At 35.9% G+C, this 21727-nt stretch overlaps 2 protein-coding genes across 2 annotated transcripts; both read left to right on the top strand.

The window, feature by feature from the left end:
• The first annotated feature begins 878 nt into the window (after positions 1–878).
• Positions 879–4546, top strand: LOC106347786 (CDPK-related kinase 6). The gene is made up of 11 exons (XM_013787387.3): positions 879–1826; positions 1918–2048; positions 2419–2460; positions 2571–2679; positions 2771–2849; positions 2944–3240; positions 3316–3425; positions 3503–3607; positions 3687–3749; positions 3848–4015; positions 4090–4546. The coding sequence occupies exons 1-11, from the start codon at positions 1269–1271 to the stop codon at positions 4228–4230; spliced, it is 1803 nt and encodes a 600-aa protein (XP_013642841.1). The 5' UTR covers positions 879–1268; the 3' UTR covers positions 4231–4546.
• A 9617-nt stretch (positions 4547–14163) lies between these two features.
• Positions 14164–16415, top strand: LOC106351797 (macrodontain-1). Its single transcript, XM_013791534.3, has 2 exons — positions 14164–15139; positions 15533–16415. Exons 1-2 carry the CDS (start codon positions 14701–14703, stop codon positions 16126–16128), a joined length of 1035 nt encoding a protein of 344 aa, XP_013646988.1. The 5' UTR covers positions 14164–14700; the 3' UTR covers positions 16129–16415.
• The last annotated feature ends 5312 nt before the right edge of the window (positions 16416–21727 follow it).

Below are 21727 nucleotides of genomic sequence, written 5' to 3'. Positions count from 1 at the left end.
ACTAAATTAGCCAATCGGTCAGGCAATTGATCCGGATTGACGATCAAAGATAGTTTATTTTATATTATATGTATTAATTTGACCCAAGTTGTTTTCTCTTTTTTTTTTTGTGAGAGCACCAACCAATTACCAAATTAGACTTCTTCAATGCTCAAACAGCGTGACTATTTCGATGTCAAACATATTCTAACATCCACAATTTTGTACCAAATGGACTTAACCGGTTGTATTTGAGTGGATTGGATTAGTAGGTAGCCGTATTCATTTGTTTTCCATTTTCACATGTACACTATTTGAAAGTGAAAGTTAGTGAGTCTTGGTTCATGATTATCAAAAAAACACATATTGTCCCTCACACACATTTATTTATAATATACAATGTAGTAAATAATACGTTATTACATAAACCTTTATATTCCACAAAAGTTTAAAATTGTGCCCAGGGTCAAACAATTGTCAAACTAATATATTTTAGCAAAAAAAAAAGTCAAACTATGTTGGTAAATTATAAATAGTATATAGAATAAAAATGAATGAAATAAATAAAAATATAGAAATGAAATATTTCTTCATATTTCTTCTTCATCGAAATTGCAGTGAACCATTTTGGATTTTGTTTATTTTTTACAATTGACAAGTTGCAAAAAAATTCCTTGAATTAGTGTAATAAACTATTTTACATCATATTATTATTCCATAAAATGATAGTTCCATAAAAGGATTTTAATACTATAATCATTTGTTTAATCCCTCCCAAAAATTATGTGACTGGCAAATAAACATTTTTAGTTAAAAACTGTCAAAGACATTTGTGATTTTGTATTTAAACATTTTTGTTCTTATAAATAGTTATTTACTACTAATTTCGATACTATCAATGTCTAACACCACTATAACGCTTATTTTGTGTTGTCCTTTCGTTACTTAATTACAGCAGGAAATTTCAGAAGGCAACACAGAAAGTAAATCATAATTGTCACTCACACGTAACATGGCTGTCGTAGGAGTCACGTTTCCTCCGCTGTCGTTTTAGCAAACCACCGGCATTCAACGCCTTCTCTTCCGTTATTTTTTATATTTTAAAATCTCCAACTCCCTTTTTATTTTATTTTTTATTTTCCGATTTAATTAATTTTCAATCATCGCCTTGTTTTTCCCTTTTTCTGTTGATCTCTCTAAAGCTTACTCTTCAACTTCTTCTCCTCACCGTCCGATGCTTTGACTTTTTAAACCGATCATATTACTTTGACTTCAGCGTTCCGGCAACGATGGGTCACTGTTACAGCCGGAACATTTCCACCGTCGAAGATAACGACGGAGATATCCCCGCCGGAGCCGCCCAGCTTCCGAATCATACTGATAACAACCACCGGACTTCAATTCCCAATTCTCCGGCTGCGTCCTCCTCTTCCGAAGTCAACCCTTACACCATCAGCCCATTTCAAAGCCCGTTGCCGGCGGGAGTAGCTCCGTCACCGGCGCGAACTCCGGGAAGAAAGTTCAAATGGCCGTTCCCGCCTCCTTCACCTGCGAAACCGATCATGGCGGCTCTGAGACGGAGAAGAGGTACGGCTCCGCAGCCTCGAGACGGGCCGATCCCTGAGGAGAGTGAAGAAGTCGATGATCACGGAAGAGGCGGCGGAAGCGGAGGCGGAGGCGGAGAGAGGTTAGATAAGAACTTCGGATTCTCGAAGAACTTCGAAGGGAAGTATGAGCTCGGGAAAGAGGTTGGTCGAGGGCATTTTGGTCATACGTGTTGGGCTAAAGCCAAGAAAGGCAAGATCAAAGGACAAACCGTAGCTGTCAAGATCATTGCTAAAGCCAAGGTCTGTCTCTCTGTCTGAAATGTTGACTTTGGAACATGTACTGATCATAGATATGTTCTTTTTGATAAAGTGAGGTTTTGTTCTGTTTCAGATGACATCAGCTCTATCCATAGAAGATGTTCGTCGAGAGGTGAAACTGCTGAAAGCTCTGTCTGGGCATAGACATATGGTTAAGTTCTACGATGTGTTTGAGGATGCGGAGAATGTCTTTGTTGTTATGGAGTAAGTATGTCTCTCTTGTTATGCTTTTATTAATGTGTTTCAATGTGTTCAGGTTTTGAATGAATTTTTGGGTTATATAGGACAAAGTTTATATTTTCTCTAATGATGACTGCTTTTGTGAATTTAAGTTTCATAATACAGTTACCTTTAAGATAGTTTTTTTCTAGAGCAGTGAACATTAGAGTTGTTATATAGTAGTACCAATGGTTAAGATTTTCTCTAATGATGGCTGTTTTTTTGGGCTGAAGTTACATACAGTCTCTTTTCAAGTAGTTTCTTGTAGAGCAATGAACGCTGGAGTTGTTATATACTACACCAATGGTTTTTTGAAAAATGATTTTGATATTTTACCATGTAATATGGGTTATAGGTTATGTGAAGGTGGAGAGCTATTGGATAGAATTTTGGCGAGGTAAATAAAACTATTCCACCTTGTATTTTTGCATAATCAGGTTAATTAGCTTAGCTGTGTATTGCATATGGATGTATAAACTTGTACTGACTACATCTTTTTTACTGCAGAGGTGGTCGGTATCCAGAGGCAGATGCTAAGCGTATCCTTGTTCAGATTCTATCTGCAACTGCGTTTTTCCACCTTCAAGGTGTGGTGCACCGTGACCTGAAGCCAGAGGTACACCTTCTTCTTCCACCACCACTGTGAAGAATATCACAAGTCGCTGTCGCTTGTTTCTTGAACAAACCCTCTACTATTTTGTGTTCAGAATTTTCTCTTTACCAGCAAAAACGAGGATGCAGTACTCAAGGTCATAGACTTTGGTTTATCTGACTTCTCCAGATTCGGTAATGGTCCTTGTCTTTGTTTCTAGAAGTTTACTTATAGAACTGACAAATGACAAGAATGGTGTGTGTTTTGTGTTTGATCTTTGTTAATCAGATCAGCGTCTGAACGATGTGGTAGGAAGTGCATACTATGTTGCACCTGAAGTACTCCACAGAAATTACAGCACTGAAGCAGATATATGGAGCATCGGTGTCATATCGTACATACTACTCTGTGGGAGTAGACCTTTTTACGGACGAACCGAGTCTGCTATTTTCCGCTGTGTGCTTAGAGCGAACCCTAACTTCGAAGACTTGCCGTGGCCTTCTATATCTCCTATTGCTAAAGAATTTGTGAAAAGGCTTCTTAATAAAGACCATAGGAAAAGAATGACGGCTGCTCAAGCTTTAGGTGAGTTCTTTGATCACTAGAGACATTGATAGGTGAAATGAAAAAAACATGAGTATGATTTAAAATATTTTGCAGCTCATCCATGGCTTCGAGATGAAAACCCTGGTTTGCTTCTTGATTTTTCGATATACAAATTGGTGAAGTCTTATATCCGTGCTTCACCTTTCAGAAGAGCAGCACTTAAGGTAACAGTCTGACATATGTGATCAAATCCATTCGTTGCTTGTGTAAATATTTATTTTGATGTCACTTGGTACCACAGTCTCTATCCAAAGCTATACCAGAAGAAGAACTCGTGTTCCTTAAAGCACAGTTCATGCTCCTGGAACCAGAAGATGGAGCCTTGTATCTTCGCAATTTCACTACGGTCAGTCTGTGATTTCTACACTAATCTTTCAGTTGGTAATTCAAACTGCTTAGTTTCAAACTATTGTGGTAATATGCAGGCTTTGACAAGATATGCTACGGATGCTATGATCGAATCTAGGCTTCCTGACATTTTAAACTTGGTACGCACGCACACACTAGCACGTGGATCTTCTTGAGTCTCAGCATTGTCTAATCTCTGTATAACTGTATCTATAATACTCTTCTTTTTCTTCCTTAGATGCAACCCTTAGCACATAGGAAACTTGATTTTGAAGAGTTTTGTGCGGCTGCGGTTAGCGTTTATCAACTAGAGGCTCTTGAAGAATGGGAACAGATCGCAACTATAGCGTTTGACGACTTCGAACGTGAAGGAAGCCGAGCCATCTCTGTCCAAGAACTCGCTGAGGTATGTTGAGACTTCAATAGAGTACCGTAACACCACGATCATTCTCATGAATCTTGGGTTTTACGCATATGCAGGAGATGAGTTTGGGACCAAATGCGCATCCTCTGCTCAAGGATTGGATCCGGAGTTCTGATGGAAAGCTGAGTTTCTTGGGATATGCAAAGTTCTTGCACGGTGTGACTGTTCGAAGCTCGAGCTCGAGACCTATTAGGTGACTTCTAACTTTGCAAATTCAAACCTAATCATACTCTGTCGTTTCAAGACAAAACACACCTGCACTGGAAACAAAGGTACCTACCTCTATTGTATTGAGCATTTTGTTTTCCAAGAGGAAACATTCCAAAATCAAAAACCAAACAAACAAAAGAAGAATTTTTTTTTTTTTTTTGTAAGTTATTTTTCTCTTTAATTTCCGGATTGTATAGATTATAGAAAGAACTGGATGGGTTGTTGTTGTTCGGTTCTGGTTTCCTTGGTATTGGAGGTGTAATAAATCAACCATTTTAGATACAATACAACTTTTACACTATACACACATTGGAAACTTAACTACCATCACTATTCTCGACAAAACACACACACTATCCTCATATTAGTGTAGATGCTCTATACTAATCTATGTAGCGGTTGTAAACTGTATAGAGTCAAAGTTGAGTTGCATAAGTTAGATAATGTAAACTAAAGTGATATTGGGAAGAAAAAAGAAGTTAAAACACACCGTTTTGGTTTTGGCTATTTTTTGACCGGTCTAGGATTTTGAGGTTTCGTTTTTGGCAAGGCTTCCTGCCGTTGCCGGCAAGACTTTCCGGTGAATTCGATGGCAAGTTTGGAGGCCCTAAGGGAGGACTTGGTGACGTTTCAGTCGGTGCAAGTTACAAAGCCTACTTAGAGTTGAGTTTCAGTAGCGCAGGATAATTAGAGTTTAAAGAAGTGTGAAATTGATGTGTGAACGAAGGATTAATTACATTTTGTGGAAATCTCAGATGAAGTGAGGATTTTTTGGTTGGAAAATTTTTGGTCTCAGTTCCCCACGTAGCAAAAATCCATATGATCCTAAATAAGATTTGGAGCTATGGTGATTTTTCATAAAAAACAGAGGTATTTGAAGTCAATTCTACTACGATAAGATTTAAGGTCAAAAACCCAAAATCTCGTGAGCGTATCGTGAAAAGAGGTATGTAGAATATTACGGGTGTGCCAATGGTGGTAACTAAATGGATGCCTAAAGCGGAAGATGAGAAGCATGAAGAAGACTCAATCACTACGTCAAAAATGTACCACTTCACATGTTTTCATGGTAAGGTCTCAGTTTTGTCACAAGTCTTGTATGTTTTTCAGTGAGACTTCATCTTGATACGATAGCTTGTTCATCCTTTGAGGAAGCAAAAGTGTTCGTGAATGTTGATGTTACTAAGGCCCTTCCTAGAGTAATCACGTTTAAGAAAAATGGGAAAGAATTCACTGCTGAAACCATCTCCAATCCACCTCTATTTTTATCTCTATATTTTCCTTTAAAATAGAGAAACTCTATTATAGAGGTGGATTTGCTCCAATGTATGCCTCTATAATAGAGTTCCTCTATTTATAGGGGAAAATATAGAGATTTGCTATTTTCATCTCTAAATATAGAGGTAAAAAATATGATTCTTCTATATTTTCCTCTAAAATAGAGGAACTCTATTATAGAGGCATACATTGGAGCAAATCCACCTCTATAATAGAGATCTCTATTTTAGAGGAAAATATAGAGATATACATTGGCGATGCTCTGAGTTTATCTATCTATGGCTGCCATCGAGGTGTAGTTTGTGTGATAAATGGGGACATAAGGAGGAAGTACGTGTGATTAAAAAGAAAGAAACGGAGGAAACAAGGGAGGTAACTACGCCTAAGAGTCAAAACAACTGTGGCAGTAGAGAAAAAAAGAGAAGTGCAAGATGATGCAGACACTTGAGAAAATGACATTGAAGAGCTGGAGAGGCAAGGAAAGTCAATGATCGAAAAAAATGATCAGGAAAGTAATAAAAAAGAGAAGAGGTAAATGAGAATTGGCTGAATGTTTTGCCTGGAAAGGTTGGACGTTCTCCATTGCGCTATACTGCGGAAAAACAAACAGATTTAATCATCTCAGCTTTAAAATTCTCTGTTCTCATTCTAGATGAGGAGGAAGAAGGAGAAATTCAAGAGGAGAAGATATATAATAAAGAGACAGTAGTATCTGAGACAAATCTCTCTAATACAGAGTTACAAACATTCAATCAAAGGAGTTGGGGAACATGTCCATGACTGATGCAGTTCATAATGAACTGCCACCACGTGAGTCTAGGAAAAAAAAACAAAGGCTATGGAGAACACAGCTCAGCTATCAGGTGCAAACCCGGTGGCAATGAGTACTAGGTCCTCCTCTCGCAAAAATCTTTAATGTCAAGTTTCTTTTGGAATGTTCGTGGTTTCAACAAACATCTTAAACATTCAGTTGTAAAAGAGTAGACACAAGGTAAATATATGTTATTTGGTTGTCTATTGGAGACAAGGGTAAATGAGGGTAAATCAGTAGGGATTATTAAATCGGTTTTCAGGGATTGGTCTTCAGTGGTCAATTATGAACACAATCAAGGAGGGCGAGTATGGGTTCTGTGAAGGGATACGGTCCGTATGAATCCAGTATATAAGTCAGGCCAACTGATTACTTGCTTAGTATGTTTAAAGAATGAAGAGGAGTCTTTTGCACCTTTGTGTATGCAAGTAATGGAGTTGAGGAGAGAAAGATGCTATGAGAGGATTTATAATCATTAAAGCTCCCCTCTGTTTCAGAACATAGCTTGGATGCTAATGGATGACTTTAATGAGATTCTGGATGGTGAAGAACACTCTGGCTACTCCCAAGATCCTATTCTGCCTATTGGTATGAAGAACTTTCAAATGGTGGCTTGATATTGCTCTTTCACTGATATGGGTTGTTATCAAGGACCTCTGTTTACGTGGTGCAACAAAAGAGATGAAGGAATAATTTGCAAAAATCTGGATAGAGTTCTATTAAATGATGTGGCATAGATCAAATTCGCTAATGCTTACTTTGTCTTTGAGGCTGGGGGCTACTCTGACCATATGAGATGCAGAGTCAAACTCACCCCAGGAACAACCAAGATTAAACATCCGTTCAAATATGTAAATGCCATTGGTAAGCTACCAAGTTTTCTTCCCATAATGGATGAATATTGGTCTTCCAGAGAAAAGCTCTTCTATTCAACTTCTGCCATGTTTAGATTCTCGAAAAAACTCAAGGCCTTGAAACCTTTGATAAGTGATATTGGTCGACAGCAGTTGGGGGATTTATCAAAGAGAGCTAGAGAAGCCCATCAACTTCTGTGTGAGAAAGAAAAGAAAACATTAACTACTTCATCGCAAGATGATATGTAGGACGAAGTAGAGGCGTATGAAAATTGGTTAAAGGTTGCTAGTCTAGAAGAGGATTTTCTCAAACAGAGATCAAAACTTCATTGGTTAGACGTGGGAGATCAGAATAACAAGACATTCCATAACTCAGTCAGAACTCGCCAAGCTCAGAACATGATCAGTGAAGTCACGTGCTCATGACTTCAGTACTGTTGTTCAGTCGGTTTTTCAGATGGATTTTAGCCTAAAGGAATCAACTCTACCATTCTTGCGTTTATTCAAAAGAAGACGGAAGCACCATGTATGAAAGACTATCGCTCGATTGCATGCTGCAATATGTTGTACAAAGTGGTGTCCAAAATTATTGCTAATAGGCTCAAAGTGGTGCTCTCGAGTATGATCACTGAGAACCAATATGCGTTTATCAAGGAAAGACTCTTGATAGAAAATGTCCTACTAGCCACTGAACTGGTTAAGGATTACCACAAAGCTGATATCAGTCCAAGATGCCCTATGAAGATCGACATTTCAAAGGCTTTTGACTCTATTCAATGGGATTTTGTACTGAAAAGTCTAAAGGTTATGGGATTTCCTGAAGTGTTCATTCACTGGAACAGGTTATGCATTACTATGCCTTCCTTCTCAGTTCAGGTCAATGGGGAGCTAGCTGGTCGGGGATTACGACAAGGTTGCTCACTCTCCCCATACTTGTTTGTGCTATGTATGAATGTTTCACTAAAACTCGACAAAGCAGTGGAGGATCAGAAATTTCAGTACCACCCAAGGTGTAAGTCCCTATACCTTACTCATTTATGCTTCGCGGATGACTTGATGGTCTTTGTAGAGGGGTCGAAACATTCAATAGAGGGTGCTATATCTGTCTTTTATGAGTTCGCCACTTGGTTTGGTATGAGTATCATCATTGAGAAATCGACAGTTTATATGGCGGGTGTCCCAGAACATACACGCATCTCTATCTTAGAGAAATTCCCATTCGCAGAGGATGAGCTCCATGTGAGATATCTTGGCTTACCGCTAATGACGAAGAGGACGACGTACCATGACTATCTTCCACTGATAGAAAGTATACGATCTCGTATAAGCCCAGGGACTACTCGATGCCTTTCATATGCAGGACGACTACAATTGATCCACTCTAAACTAATGAGTATAATCAACTTCTGGTCGTCAGCCTATAGACTTCCTGGAAAATGTTTAAAAGAGATAGAGTGTCTATGCTCTGCTTTTCTCTGTACATGACCGGAGTTACACACTTCAGGTGAAATGGTGGCGTGGAAGGAGCTTTGAAAACCAAAATGTGAGGGTGGGTTGGGACTCCGACCACTGAAAGAAATACACGTTGTAAATGAGTTGAAGCTCATTTGGAGAATACTTTCAGGAAAATCTTTATGGAGTAAGTGGGTTCATAAGAATCTGATCAAACAGAGGAATTTTTGGGAGTTGAATGGTAGGAGTCAGCTAGATTCCTGGATGTGGAAGAAGATTTTAACGCTTCGGGATAGAAATCAAAACTTCTATACAGTGGAGATAGGTAATGGAAGAAACACTTTCTTCTGGTATGATTGCTGGTCTGAGCTAGGTGTAGTATCCAAGCTGTTAGGAGACAGAGGTGTTACTGATATGGGAATCAGGAAAAGTGCAACAGTGGAAGAAGCTTTACTTACTGATGGGAGAAGGAGACGCCAGAGAACACATATGCTAAACAAGGTTGAAGAAGTATTGAGGCTAACACATGATCCAGAGAAAGGTGATACTAGTCTATGGAGAAGTAACACTGGTTATAAGACTCAATTCTCTCCACAAGAGACCTGATGTCTTATAAGAGAGGTGAAAGAGGAATGTAATTGGTTCAAGGGGTATGATTTTCAAAAGCCACACCCAAATTTGCATTTATCACTTGGTTAGCAATGTTGGATCGCCTATAAACCATGGACAGAGTGTCGCGATGGACAAATGGGGTGGATCAAGGGTGTGTTCTTTGCAACTCTTCTCCAGAGTCACGAGATCATCTGTTTTTTGATTGTTCATACTCCTCTGAAGTGTGGGAGTACCTCACCAAAGGAATTCTAAAACGATCCTACTCTCCTAAGTGGATTGAAGTCAAGAAGATTGTCTCGAACAATATTGTGGCAGTGGAGAAAGATTTTAGTCTTAGATATGCTATGCAAAGCGCCATCCATGCGTAGTGGAGGGAGAGAAATAGAAGAAGACATGGGGAGCCTCATACTCAGGTCCAAGTGTTTAAGAAGATTGTCGAGAAGAGTATAAGAAATAAGCTTAGCTTGAACAGCAAGAATGGACCCAAAAAGCTTAGAGGAACTCTTTCTTTTTGATTTGGCGGTAGAAAGTAAAAGTAAGTATAAGAAACAGTCTATTTAGATACTGAAACACTTGGATGTAAAATTTTTTTTTTGATGAATACCAATTTAACATTCATTCAAAAAAAAGTGATATTAAGAAAATTAAACAAACTGAAAACTTAGTTAACTGTTTCTTTACACCGTTTAATAATTTTACTTCCAAATTTCAGATATTTAACTATCCACAGAATTTTAACTTGATTAAAAATCACTTTACAAATTGTGTCTAGAGGATCATCATCAATGTATAAATTTTGAGAAGTCATCTCTATTAAATTGTCTATGTAGATTCATAATGAAAAGATATATTAGTGGTTCAAAATTTAAGTGGTTTAACTTTATTCCAGAATGTATTAATTTTAGAGACAATATGTTGAATATCTCCAATTAAGGTCCAAATTAGCTGAATGTCCATAATTATGGATAACCCAAAAAGGAGTAACTTTTTGATACTGTGTGGACGAAAATGCCCTCATGCTTTATAGAAAATAAGTAACTCTAGATCTATCAGCTAAATATTTACATAGCAGTTAACAATCTACATACCAACTAAAATATCAGCTAATAATTTCAGTATCATCTAACAATCTATGTATCAAACAAATGTATCAACTAACAAATCATATATTAGTTAATGAAACTATTAACAATTAATTGGTTATCTATCGAATAGCTCCAAATCTACTTGTAACAGCTAACACTCCATGTATCGATTAAGAATCCATTAAAAATCTAAATAATAGCAGGTAAGTAATAAAATACCTACTAACGTATATATTATCTAAAAGTTGATTGTGAGTCGAAATTAGAAACATTGGAATTGAAGTGAGATAATAAGATTAGCATTATGGGTGTCAAAAGAATCAGAATAAAAAAATAAAGATTTGTGTTGAATTAGAAGATGATTTGAAGAATCTGTACGAGAGATAAAGTGATTAGAACACATAAAAGAGAAAAGAGAGAGAGGAGGATAGAGATAAATGTATTATAGTCATAAAAATATTAAAAAGAAACAATGGTATATGGCAAATTATATGAGTTTCTGAGTATATCTACACCAATTTCTCTTAATTCTAATAATTTCATAAATTTTAATATGTAAGAATCTTTGAAACTCTTTACAAATTTAACAAAATTTTCAACTCTTAAAATTTAACAGATCTCTCAACTTTAATATCAATGAACTATCACTAATCCCTTTAAATTTTGTTTTTATGTTTTGGTAATAAAATAAAAAATAAGTAATTATCCAAGATAATACTTTTTACATAATTACGTTTTTATGACATTTTCTAAGATTGCTTTCAATATCTAGCATCTTAATATGAATCGAAGACTATACTTGTATTCAGATGTGGTGTAAGTTTTGATTGAGTTCATAGAAATGGATCACATCGACACATGACCTACAACTACTTAGGGCATGTTTGTTTCTCCATCTGGATGAGTCATCTGGATGAAGATGTGAGTTTTGTTTGTTTAAACACAAAAAAATACAATTTATTTAGATGGATCATCCGGATGACTTTTGGAAATTTAGGCTTAATTTTAAAGTCCATTCAGCTGAACCAGTTTTGATCATTTGAATGTAGATGGTTTATTCAAAATGGTATAATGTCTATTATGCCCTTAATGTAATTCACAAATTACAAACCTAAACATAATATCATTTTTGTCACATACGAAAACTGACAAAACTACAAAACACGTTTTCCCGCAAAAATTTAAGAACCATTTTTCACGCCAAAGCCCCAAAAATGTATTTTTCCGTCAAAATTGCAAAAACGTATGTTTGCCGTCAAAAATGCAAAAACGTGTAAAATCGAAAAACGTGTTTTCATGCCAAAATCACAAAAAACATGTTTTCACGCCAACACCCCAAAACATATTTTTCCGCCAAAACACAAAAATACGTTTTCCCGCCAAAACCGTGTTTTCTCGCAAAAACGTGTTTTCTCGCCAAAACCGCAAAACCGCGTTTTTCCGCCAAAACCACAAAAACGTGTTTTCCCGCCAAAACCGCAAAACGTGTTTTCCCGCCAAAACCGCAAAAACGTATTTTCCCGCCAAAACCGCAAAAACGCGTTTTCCCGCCAAAACCGCAAAAACATGTTATCCCGCCAAAACCGCAAAAACATGTTTTCCCGCAAAAACATGTTTTCCCGCAAAAACGTGTTTTCCCGCAAAAACGCGTTTTCCCGCCAAAACCGCAAAACGCGTTTTTTTCCGCCAAACCTGCAAAAACGCGTTTTCCGCCAAACCCGCAAAAACGTGTTTTCCCGCCAAAATCGCAAAAACGTGTTTTCTCGCCAAAACTGCGAAAACCGCAAAAACGCGTTTTCCCGCCAATAACGAAAGATCTCGTTTTCTCGCCAAAACCGAAAAATTTCATTTTCCTGCAAAAATCGCAAAAACGTATTTCTCTCCAAAACTGCAAAAACGCGTTTTCCCACCAAAAAACGTGTTTTCCGCCAAAACCGAAAATTTGTATTTTCCGCCAAAATCGAAAAATTTGTATTTTCCGGCCAAAACCGAAAAACCTCGTTTCCCGCCAGAACCGAAAAATCTTGTTTTCTCGCCAAAACCGAAAAATGTGTTTTCTTGCTAAAACCAAAAAATCTTTTTTTTTATTCCCGCCCAAACCGCAAAAAGAAAACTTCTTAATTTTAAAATAATTCTAATGTAAATATATTAAACTAAATAATTAAATGTAATATAGTTAAAATTAATATCATATGATTAAATCAACAAAAGGGTATTTTGGTAATTTGTTTACTAAACTCATTTGAATGAAAATGAAAATAAAGAAACAAACGTAAGATCTATTTAGATAATTCATCTGGATGAGCTATGTGGATGGACAAACAAACAAACATAAAAATCTGAATGAATCATCTGAATAGATCATACAAATGAATCATTTGGATGGAGATGACAAATGATGAAACAAACAGTCCCTTAATGAATTAACATCGAGCTGTAAAAAAAATTAGCCCAAACTTAAATAACAGAACATCCACTTCGAACCTGTTATACGTCCCGCTGACTATTAATTTTCATCGGAGTTTTATAACCCGGTTTTGAATAAGTAGGAGAAAAAACAGATTGAAAATTTAATCGGGATTTCCAGGTTTGTGGAGGCATCACCACCCATATTAGAGCTTTATTTATTACTGTAGACTGTAGTGTCAACAAACAGAATTTTGGTTGATTTAGACCGGATCTAAAACATTTTTGGAGCTATGCTCCTTGACCAGACGATTGAAGAGAAGCAGGCATGGGCATAAAATTCGGAACCCGACCCGAACCGAAAAACTCGATCCGTTATCCGATCTGAAATGTAAAATACCTAAACGGGTCATGTAGGGTGGTATAAAAAAATATCTGAACCCGAAGTGTTATTAACCGAACCCGAACGGGTAACCTGAAAGATCCGAAATTAATAGTCAATATAAATATTTTGAAATATATATGTTTTTCAATTATTAAATTCAATATTTGTGGTAATATGATATATAAAATATAAATATTTAAATTTTATAAAATACTTTAAGTATACAATTAGTTATAAATAAGTACTTTATAGTCTGCTCATTGAAATAACAAGTCTATTATCTATAAGGTAAAGCATATTGTGTATACAAAGATGTTTGTTTTCATGCTTGATTTAACTTTTTATTGTTATTTTAGTAATTTTATGTGTGGTAGATAAATTTTTATTTAATTTAGGTGTTTTTTTATGTTTTGTTTTAAAATTTTATTTTTTACTTCGGTTATATCCGTACTGAACCGATATAACCCGGATCCGAACGATATATGGTTACTTTATGGGTTTTAAGATGCAATACAATTTTGAACCAAACCCAAAGTGTTATTGTCCGAACCCGATCCGTACTAATAAAATTTTAGTATTGGACCTAGGAGCATAAACCCGAAAATCCGAAAAACCCGATCCGAACCGGAGCGCCCATGTCTAAAGAGAAGAACAAAATAAACTCATACGTATAATTAGTTGGTACTTACCACAACATGTTGAATATGTAAGTCTCCTAAGATGATTAATAACAGAACACGACTTTAAAAGAACTTAAAGGGTTCATATGCAAGGACTCCGACCATATAGGACGACGACCTACAACAATGCTACACTTTTACAATATATAGTTATGTATTGTTTTTGGGCTATTTACTACAACAAAGACATTACTGATTATATGTCAGATTCGCTTACTATACGATTTCTAGAATATAGAGAAGTGAAAAAACCCCAAGGTTTCAAATTCGAAGTTTTTCTATATGTTTAAGTGTATATATTATACATATTAACTCAAATCAAACATAAATAATCTTACCTAATCTAATAAAAAGCTAACTGACCTTTCCGACGTCCTATATTGTTATAGGAACACAAGATTTTATTATTCAAAAGGAAAAGTGTTATTGTCATATATATGAACTAATGTGTGATTCAGCTATCACTTCCCAAAGTCCTGTATAACAATGTTTAGGATAAAAAAAGTCCAGCTAATCAGACTACACACCTTACCAAGCCTCGTTATCATGAGGTTCGATTAAAAGATTCACCGTCGGATAAATAATTGGACCGAACAATGCGAATGATATGCGCTACTCCATTGGAAATTATGGCCCAACCCCCAGAAAACGTTTGCAGATTGCGCTAACACTTTTGAAATTGTTGGCCATTTACTTGACTTCGTATCGTATAGAAATTATACCAACGAAATTGTAGCAAAACTTGCGTTAGAAAATTCAAGAAAATATGCCACCACGCAGTTCATAGTCTATATAACACCACCTTCTAATACACTTTTATCGGCAAAGTCATACAAACCCATACCTTTTTGTAATTAAAAAAAAAAACATTTCATACATTTTCTCTTTGCAAGAATGGCTTCGATCACTATCTTGATCCTAGCAATTATTTTGAGTTCTAGAACTTCAGGAGCCACTTCTCGTGGGGGACTCTTTGAAGCTTCTGCTGCCACGGATAAACATGAGCAATGGATGTCTCGTTTCCATCGTGTTTACTCCGATGAGTCTGAAAAAACAAATAGGTTTGAGATCTTTAAGAAGAACGTGGAGTTCGTCAAGAACTTCAACATGAATACAAACATAACGTTCAAGTTGGATGTCAACCAATTCTCTGATCTCACCGACGAGGAGTTTCGGGCGAGGTACATGGGGCTAGTGGTACCGGAAGGTATGACCAGTATAAATTCAGAAAAAACGTTGTCGTATAGATATGAAGATGTCAGTGAAACCGGTGAAAGCATGGATTGGAGAGAGGAGGGGGCTGTTACATCCATTAAGTACCAAGGCCAATGTGGTAACTAATCATCATCATACTCTTTATTATTCTTTTAACAACATGAATTTCATTCCAAAAAAAAAACTAGTAGGCTACATGGTAGGTCCATAAATTATATTTTTGTTCTTTACATTTCAAAAATATGGAAAGCGAATCATAAAAATCAAACTGGTTTATAAATATAAACAAAAACTAAGTTAAATATTTGGTTTTCGTTAAATTAAATTCTACATAAAAAGATAATTCACTCTTTAAAAACGCTTATGAGAACCTAGTTCAATTTTAATTCCAAATATAGTAACAAACGACATATGAACCACTACTCCACTAGGCTACATGGCATGGTCGTTTTTTTTCTTTCTTCTTTACATTCAAAAAATGTATAGAAAACGAATCATGAAAATGCCACAGGAAGTTGTTGGGCTTTCTCGGCCGTGGCGGCTGTGGAAGGCATAACAAAGATTGCTAAGGGAGAGCTCATATCGCTTTCAGAGCAGCAACTTGTGGATTGCAGCAGAGACTACAACAAAGGATGCGGCGGAGGGATTATGTCGAAAGCTTTCGAGTACATAATCAACAATCAAGGAATCACCACAGAAGATAACTATCCCTACCAGGGATCACAACAGACATGTGGTTCAAACACCCAATCATCTGATTACCTTGCTGCTACAATCAGCGGATACGAAACCATTCCAAGTAATGACGAGGAAGCATTGCTAAAAGCTGTGTCGCAACAGCCTGTTTCCACGGTGATAGATGGGTCAGGGGATGCGTTTAAGTACTACTCAGGTGGGGTGTTTGATGGTGAATGCGGGACGGAGATGAGTCATGCGGTTGCGATTGTTGGTTACGGGATAAGTGAAGAAGGGACTAAGTACTGGTTGGTGAAGAACTCATGGGGAGAATCTTGGGGAGAGAATGGTTACATGAGAATCAAGAGAGACGTTGATGCACCAGAAGGAATGTGTGGTTTGGCCAGACTTGCTTTCTACCCACTTGCATGAGTCGGCTTACTCAAGAGTAACTGAGAAACCCTTATCCAATAATTTTATGAAACTATATTCTCATGTTTTCGTTGCAGTCATATGTATTTGGACTTAGTGTTGGTGGACGCATTTTTTTATGTTGGTGTGGTATTTATAAAGTTTGTATGAGGAAAACATTATCAGTGAGTTAAGACTATTAACACTGATATAGAAAACCTGATTGGTCTAAATTTTACAAAGTTGTTTAAGGATAACTGCTCAAGGGAAGCTAACTGGTAATATCAAATATTTATACTCTTTAATTATTTATACGTCTTTGATAATGTTTCCAAAACATAGTTGTTAGCCATCTATCTATTACCGTCTATGTTACATGAAATCAGAACCAGGTATACGTAAGTGGAATCGTATGAAAACACGGAAGAAAGATTTTTAAGAAGATTAAGAAGCAGGTTCGTATTGGAAATATATATATATATATATATATATTAAAAATATAAGAATAATTTCATAAAACATACGACTAAAAATTATATAATTTGAATTAAAAAAAATCACTAATTCATTTTTAGTAATTTTATATCCTTAAGCTGATTTCATACATAGTTGTAAAAATATAACAAATTAAGTTTATAATAACATATTATCCAACTAATCAAATTACTTATTTTTAATATCTCACAAATAATTGACACACCATTTTGAATATATATATGCAAGATCTCTTAAAAACTATTATGCACAAAGATAAATTTTTAATATTTGCATGTTTTTTCTAATTTAATAATATTAAATTTTAGATTTAATATAAAATAAAACATAATAACATAATTTTATATTTTTATTTATTTATGATATTGGGTTTTAGAAATAGAAGCGTGATTCCAAAGCGGAAGTAAGCTTCCAACATATTTGTAAAAAGGTTATTTTGAAAACGTTTTGGAATCGAGATTCTGAAAGCTTCCACAAACTTCCGATTCTGATTCCGAAGCGGAAAGCGGATGTCTGATGAAGGTTCAGTGGTACCTAAAATACATTATTACCCATTCGGTTTCGCAAAATGTCACTTTAACATTTTCACATAAATTAAAAAATGATTACAATGTATGTTTTTTGTTAATTATACATATTTAACCAATAGTATTTGAAATAAATAAAATTATTAAAAAAACTAATATATTTTTAAAAATTAATATTAAACTTAAAATAAGTATAAACTAGATTGAAATTGTAAAATGACATTGTATGTATAACAAAATAATACTCTTTATGAAACAGAAAAAGACATGTTCACGTCTTATTTTTTATTGATAGAAATCTTGGATCAATAACTCCCATGTACAGTTCAAAAAAACTCATATGCAAATCTATATATATATAAATTTGGACTTTTCCCTTTTTCTGACAAGTGGTAGGGAGGTTTTTCGACACATGTCCTCATATTATTTTTTGTAGTTTAGATCTTTCTTCTTTTATATTATTACAATTTAGTCCATCATTTTCTAATTATGCACTATCTAATTATTTTCACACTACCCTTCATCGTAGTTTAAGAATCTATTTTATTGGTCACTAAAATTCAAGAAATAAGTAAAATAATATAAATATATTTTAAATGTTTAATTTATTCACAACTGAAAGTATCATAAACTTTTACTATTTTATTATTTTTACTGTTTTCTATTATTTCTTACAAACTATATTTTTATTAAACTATTAAAATCACAAAATAACCAAATTTAAACCTAAAATCTCAACAATCGTTGAGAAAAACAAAATGTCATAGTAATACTAACTCAATAAAGGTCTGGAGAGGAAAAGAGATCAAGACCGAAGACTAACTTACCTTACCGAACTATAGAGTGTCTTGGCCAGAACAAATAGAAATAAAGAAGGATATAAAGATAAAATCTGAAACAAAGTAATCTCCAGAACACAAAGAAGCTGTATCAAGCACCAACAAAATCAGCAATATACTGGTGCCGTCCTCGAGTTATGAAAAAGAGCATATAAGTCAAATCACCAAAAACTAGATCTTAAAAACCAAGACGAGCAATGACTATTAACGGTAAGCCAACAACGAGAAAGACAACATCAAAAGACGACTAAATTCTGATTCAACCCAAGGAGATATAGTTTCTAACATCAGCTGAAATCTAAGGAAGAAGAGGAGCATCCAATATTGAATGGAACAGCCTAAAATGACACGAGAAACAACCGCACAACTGGAAACTCCTAAACCCCGATCTACAACAAATACCAAAAATCTCAAGGTGAAGAAGGCGATAAAGAACAAGAGCAGGAGGTGAGTCTTTTTTGGTGATGGTGAGAAACACCGCATGCCAGAAAGATAGACAAAATATATAGATGTTGACGGCTCAATGCCAAAATATGGGAAGAAGACAAAAAATATCTTAAAAGTTATAATTTTCAAAAATATGAAAAATATAAAAGACAATTTTATCTTAGAATCAACAAATACATAAATACAAAGTTATTGAAATTTAATATATTTTTATATTAGAAGCTCACTTGACTACTAACAAGCACACAAAACATATTATTGAAAAAAAAAGATAAAATAAATTAACATATCACTACTACTACTACATAACACAATAAAAACACCAAATAATGTTCTTTAACAAATAAAAGTGACCACATAATTACATTATCCGAAAAAATCATATTCTTAACAACAATAAATCAATATTATGCGCGAAGCGCGGACACCCTCTAGTCTATATTATAATGAGAGAGTTACTCTTTCCTGAAGGCGACACGTTATCATCAGGTGGGTCACACTTTAAAAAAGTGTGAAAAAGTGTCAAACCCATGGTTCGAACCCAGATTATTGAGATACAAACACCAAAATTTATACCACTAATCTAAAAGATAATTTGTACATTGATGGCCGAAACTAATATATATTTATGAAGGTCGGAAGCCCTTGCTTCTTCGGTTCTTCTGAGGGCTGGGCATGCAAGTGTATTATGGGTTTCATTTTTAAATGGGATCATCATGTTACATGAAGAAAAAGCTCAAGTTTGCAACAATTATAGTTTTCCCATATTGTATACCGTCGTCGTTTAACATGAGTTAGGATTTTTTTCATCATTGTCTCAGATATGTCTGAGCTACAAAGTTGTGTCGTGTGTCTGTTCGTAGTCTGTTTTTTCATCTATGAACTCTTCATCTCCCCATCTTAAATCGTTTGATCATAAATGTTCCTGATTTGTAGCCCATATGTAAACCCTATATATATGATTCTCATCTTTGATGAACCCAATTTGCATCTCCACAAAACTCATTGATTCATCTTACCTTTAACCATCTTCTAGAAGATGTCTCTCTGGCTCTCCAGTTCCTTAAACCGGCATCCCCGACATTCGTCACTCAACCTTCGAGTCTCTCCGTCTTGGTCAAAGTAGTCAGAGCATAGCCACTGGCCTCCTCCGCTTCTGGGATTCCCTGAACTTCAAGGAAGACACTGCGTTTATGAGAATCACGGTTATTTTCCTTGATGAAAAGGTAAGTCAATCTTCGATCTATCATACTTATTTAACATTATTGTTTTTAATTGATTTCCTGATTCTTTGTTGAATAATATTATTTGCAGATTCCGTGATTCATGGGTTGATTTCTGCTGGACGTGTTAATCATTACATGCCATCTTTGAAAGCCGGTTCCATTGTGAAAGTCGTTCGTTTTGAGGTTGCTAGGTGCTCAAGCATGTACAATATAATTGATCATCTATTCCTCATTTGTTTTATCCCACCAATCATTATTGATGAAGTCCTTACGGGTGTTCCTGAGATCAATCTCCAGTCATGATTAGATTGTTCGACAATCTCCAAGTGATTACGAACACAAACCTAGAACTCCCATGTATATTATCATATTGCAGTTGGGTTTATATTATGTTTCGATATCATAGCTGATATTTAAACTCGCAAATGTGGTTGGGCAAATCCGTTATGTCCAGGGCTATGACCTCACCAAAGAAACAGCTCGAGTCGCTATCCGTCTCCTTATTGACCCGTAAGAAACAATCAACACAAATTCTCTCCAGATTACTGTCTATATTGTGATAACATCAATGATCAAAAATATTTCCTACCCATGTGGTCGTCTATTTATCTCTCTTACTTATCAAACTAATTTCACACAAAACTTTATTTTACAACTTAAAAGAAACCACAACAACCCAAACAATCAAAACACCAAAAACTAGAATCCCAAAAAAGACGAATCATTAATGATCACTTCTCTTTTTGTCTAATCTTACAAATAAACTTCAAAATCTAACAATACTAAAAGCTAAATATACTCAATGGAGAGGCTGCCACGTCCTCAAAAAAAATCGACCAATAAGAGATTACATTTCCGCCACGTCAGAATCACTTTCTACCGAAGAAGAGTAAAACTGGGCCTTTTTTTTAGTTAACATTTTAACTCAGCCCATACCAGGCCCGCTTTGCCAAACCTTTGTTTTTCCTCTAGAGTTTTGAGAGTCGATGATCTTCCCCGACTCTTCCACTTCGTCTTCTTCTCCGAAACTCAGAACTTTCAGTTACCTTGAGACACTACTGATCAATCAATGATGATCTTTAAACTCTTCTTGATTGTTTTGTTTCACCTCCCGTTGATCCTCCTCCTATATAAAGCGCTACATCTAAACCTAAATCCTTTCAAAATCAAGTTGGCTGTAGAAACGCATCTCAGTGATACGATCGAAATCAAGAGGCACTTCAGGACCAACAACCACTAAACCCACATTCTGTTTTCGACAGAAGGAGATGACAGCTGAGCTGTCTGATACGTCGAGGTCAGGTACGCAAGTAGCATCTCCGGAGCTCGTGATGCCAGGGTTTCCAGGCGCGCATAGCACAGAGTTGCAGGAATGAGAGCGTTTCAAGGCGTGACAAAGGGCGTGTTCTCTCCCTCCGGTACCGATTACAAGAACTATCACTCTCTCTTCTGCAGTAACTGAAACGAAGTTAGTACACTGAATATTAAGCGAGCAAAAGGGTATCGCTGGAACTTACCAGCGCCGCCGTTACCGCCGGGAGCAACTGAAATAGAGGGCTCAGACTCTGACGTGACACAACGAAGCCAAAGTTGGCGGCTTTGGATATGGTTTGAAGGGAAAGGAGAGCTAAGGGTGTGGTTGGTGGTGGCGAAACTGAGAGGAGCAACAGAGGAAGAAGGAGAAGTAGAGGTGGAGAACCGGAGAGAGCTGAGAGATGGTTTTGGGGAGTTGTTGTTGTTGGAGAAGAGATTGATAGAGAAGATGAAGGGTGGAGATTAGATGTACACAACGACATGTCGGAAAGTTGGAACACAAGTTTGCGACAGAGATGAAGAGAGACACAGAGACAGTTAAAGTTACAGTCTTTGAGAGAGTTTGACTCAGACCAGATTCGCTCAACAAGGGGTTAACAGAGCACTCACTTCGTTTGTTTTTCATTAGTATCCTTAAACAGAACTACTACTTCGTGTACAAGTTATGTTTAGGTGTTATGGGTTTCCAAGTTCTCTTTGTTGTCATTAGCTTTAAATCGAAAAACTTTCTTATGGATGTGCTTTGTATATTGTTTAATGATACTAATGAGTC

Source organism: Brassica napus, chromosome A6, assembly GCF_020379485.1.
Source record: "Brassica napus cultivar Da-Ae chromosome A6, Da-Ae, whole genome shotgun sequence".
Classification (NCBI taxonomy): domain Eukaryota; kingdom Viridiplantae; phylum Streptophyta; class Magnoliopsida; order Brassicales; family Brassicaceae; genus Brassica; species Brassica napus.
Note: the sequence above shows the minus strand (reverse complement) of the source record. Positions and strands in the feature narration are given on the sequence as shown.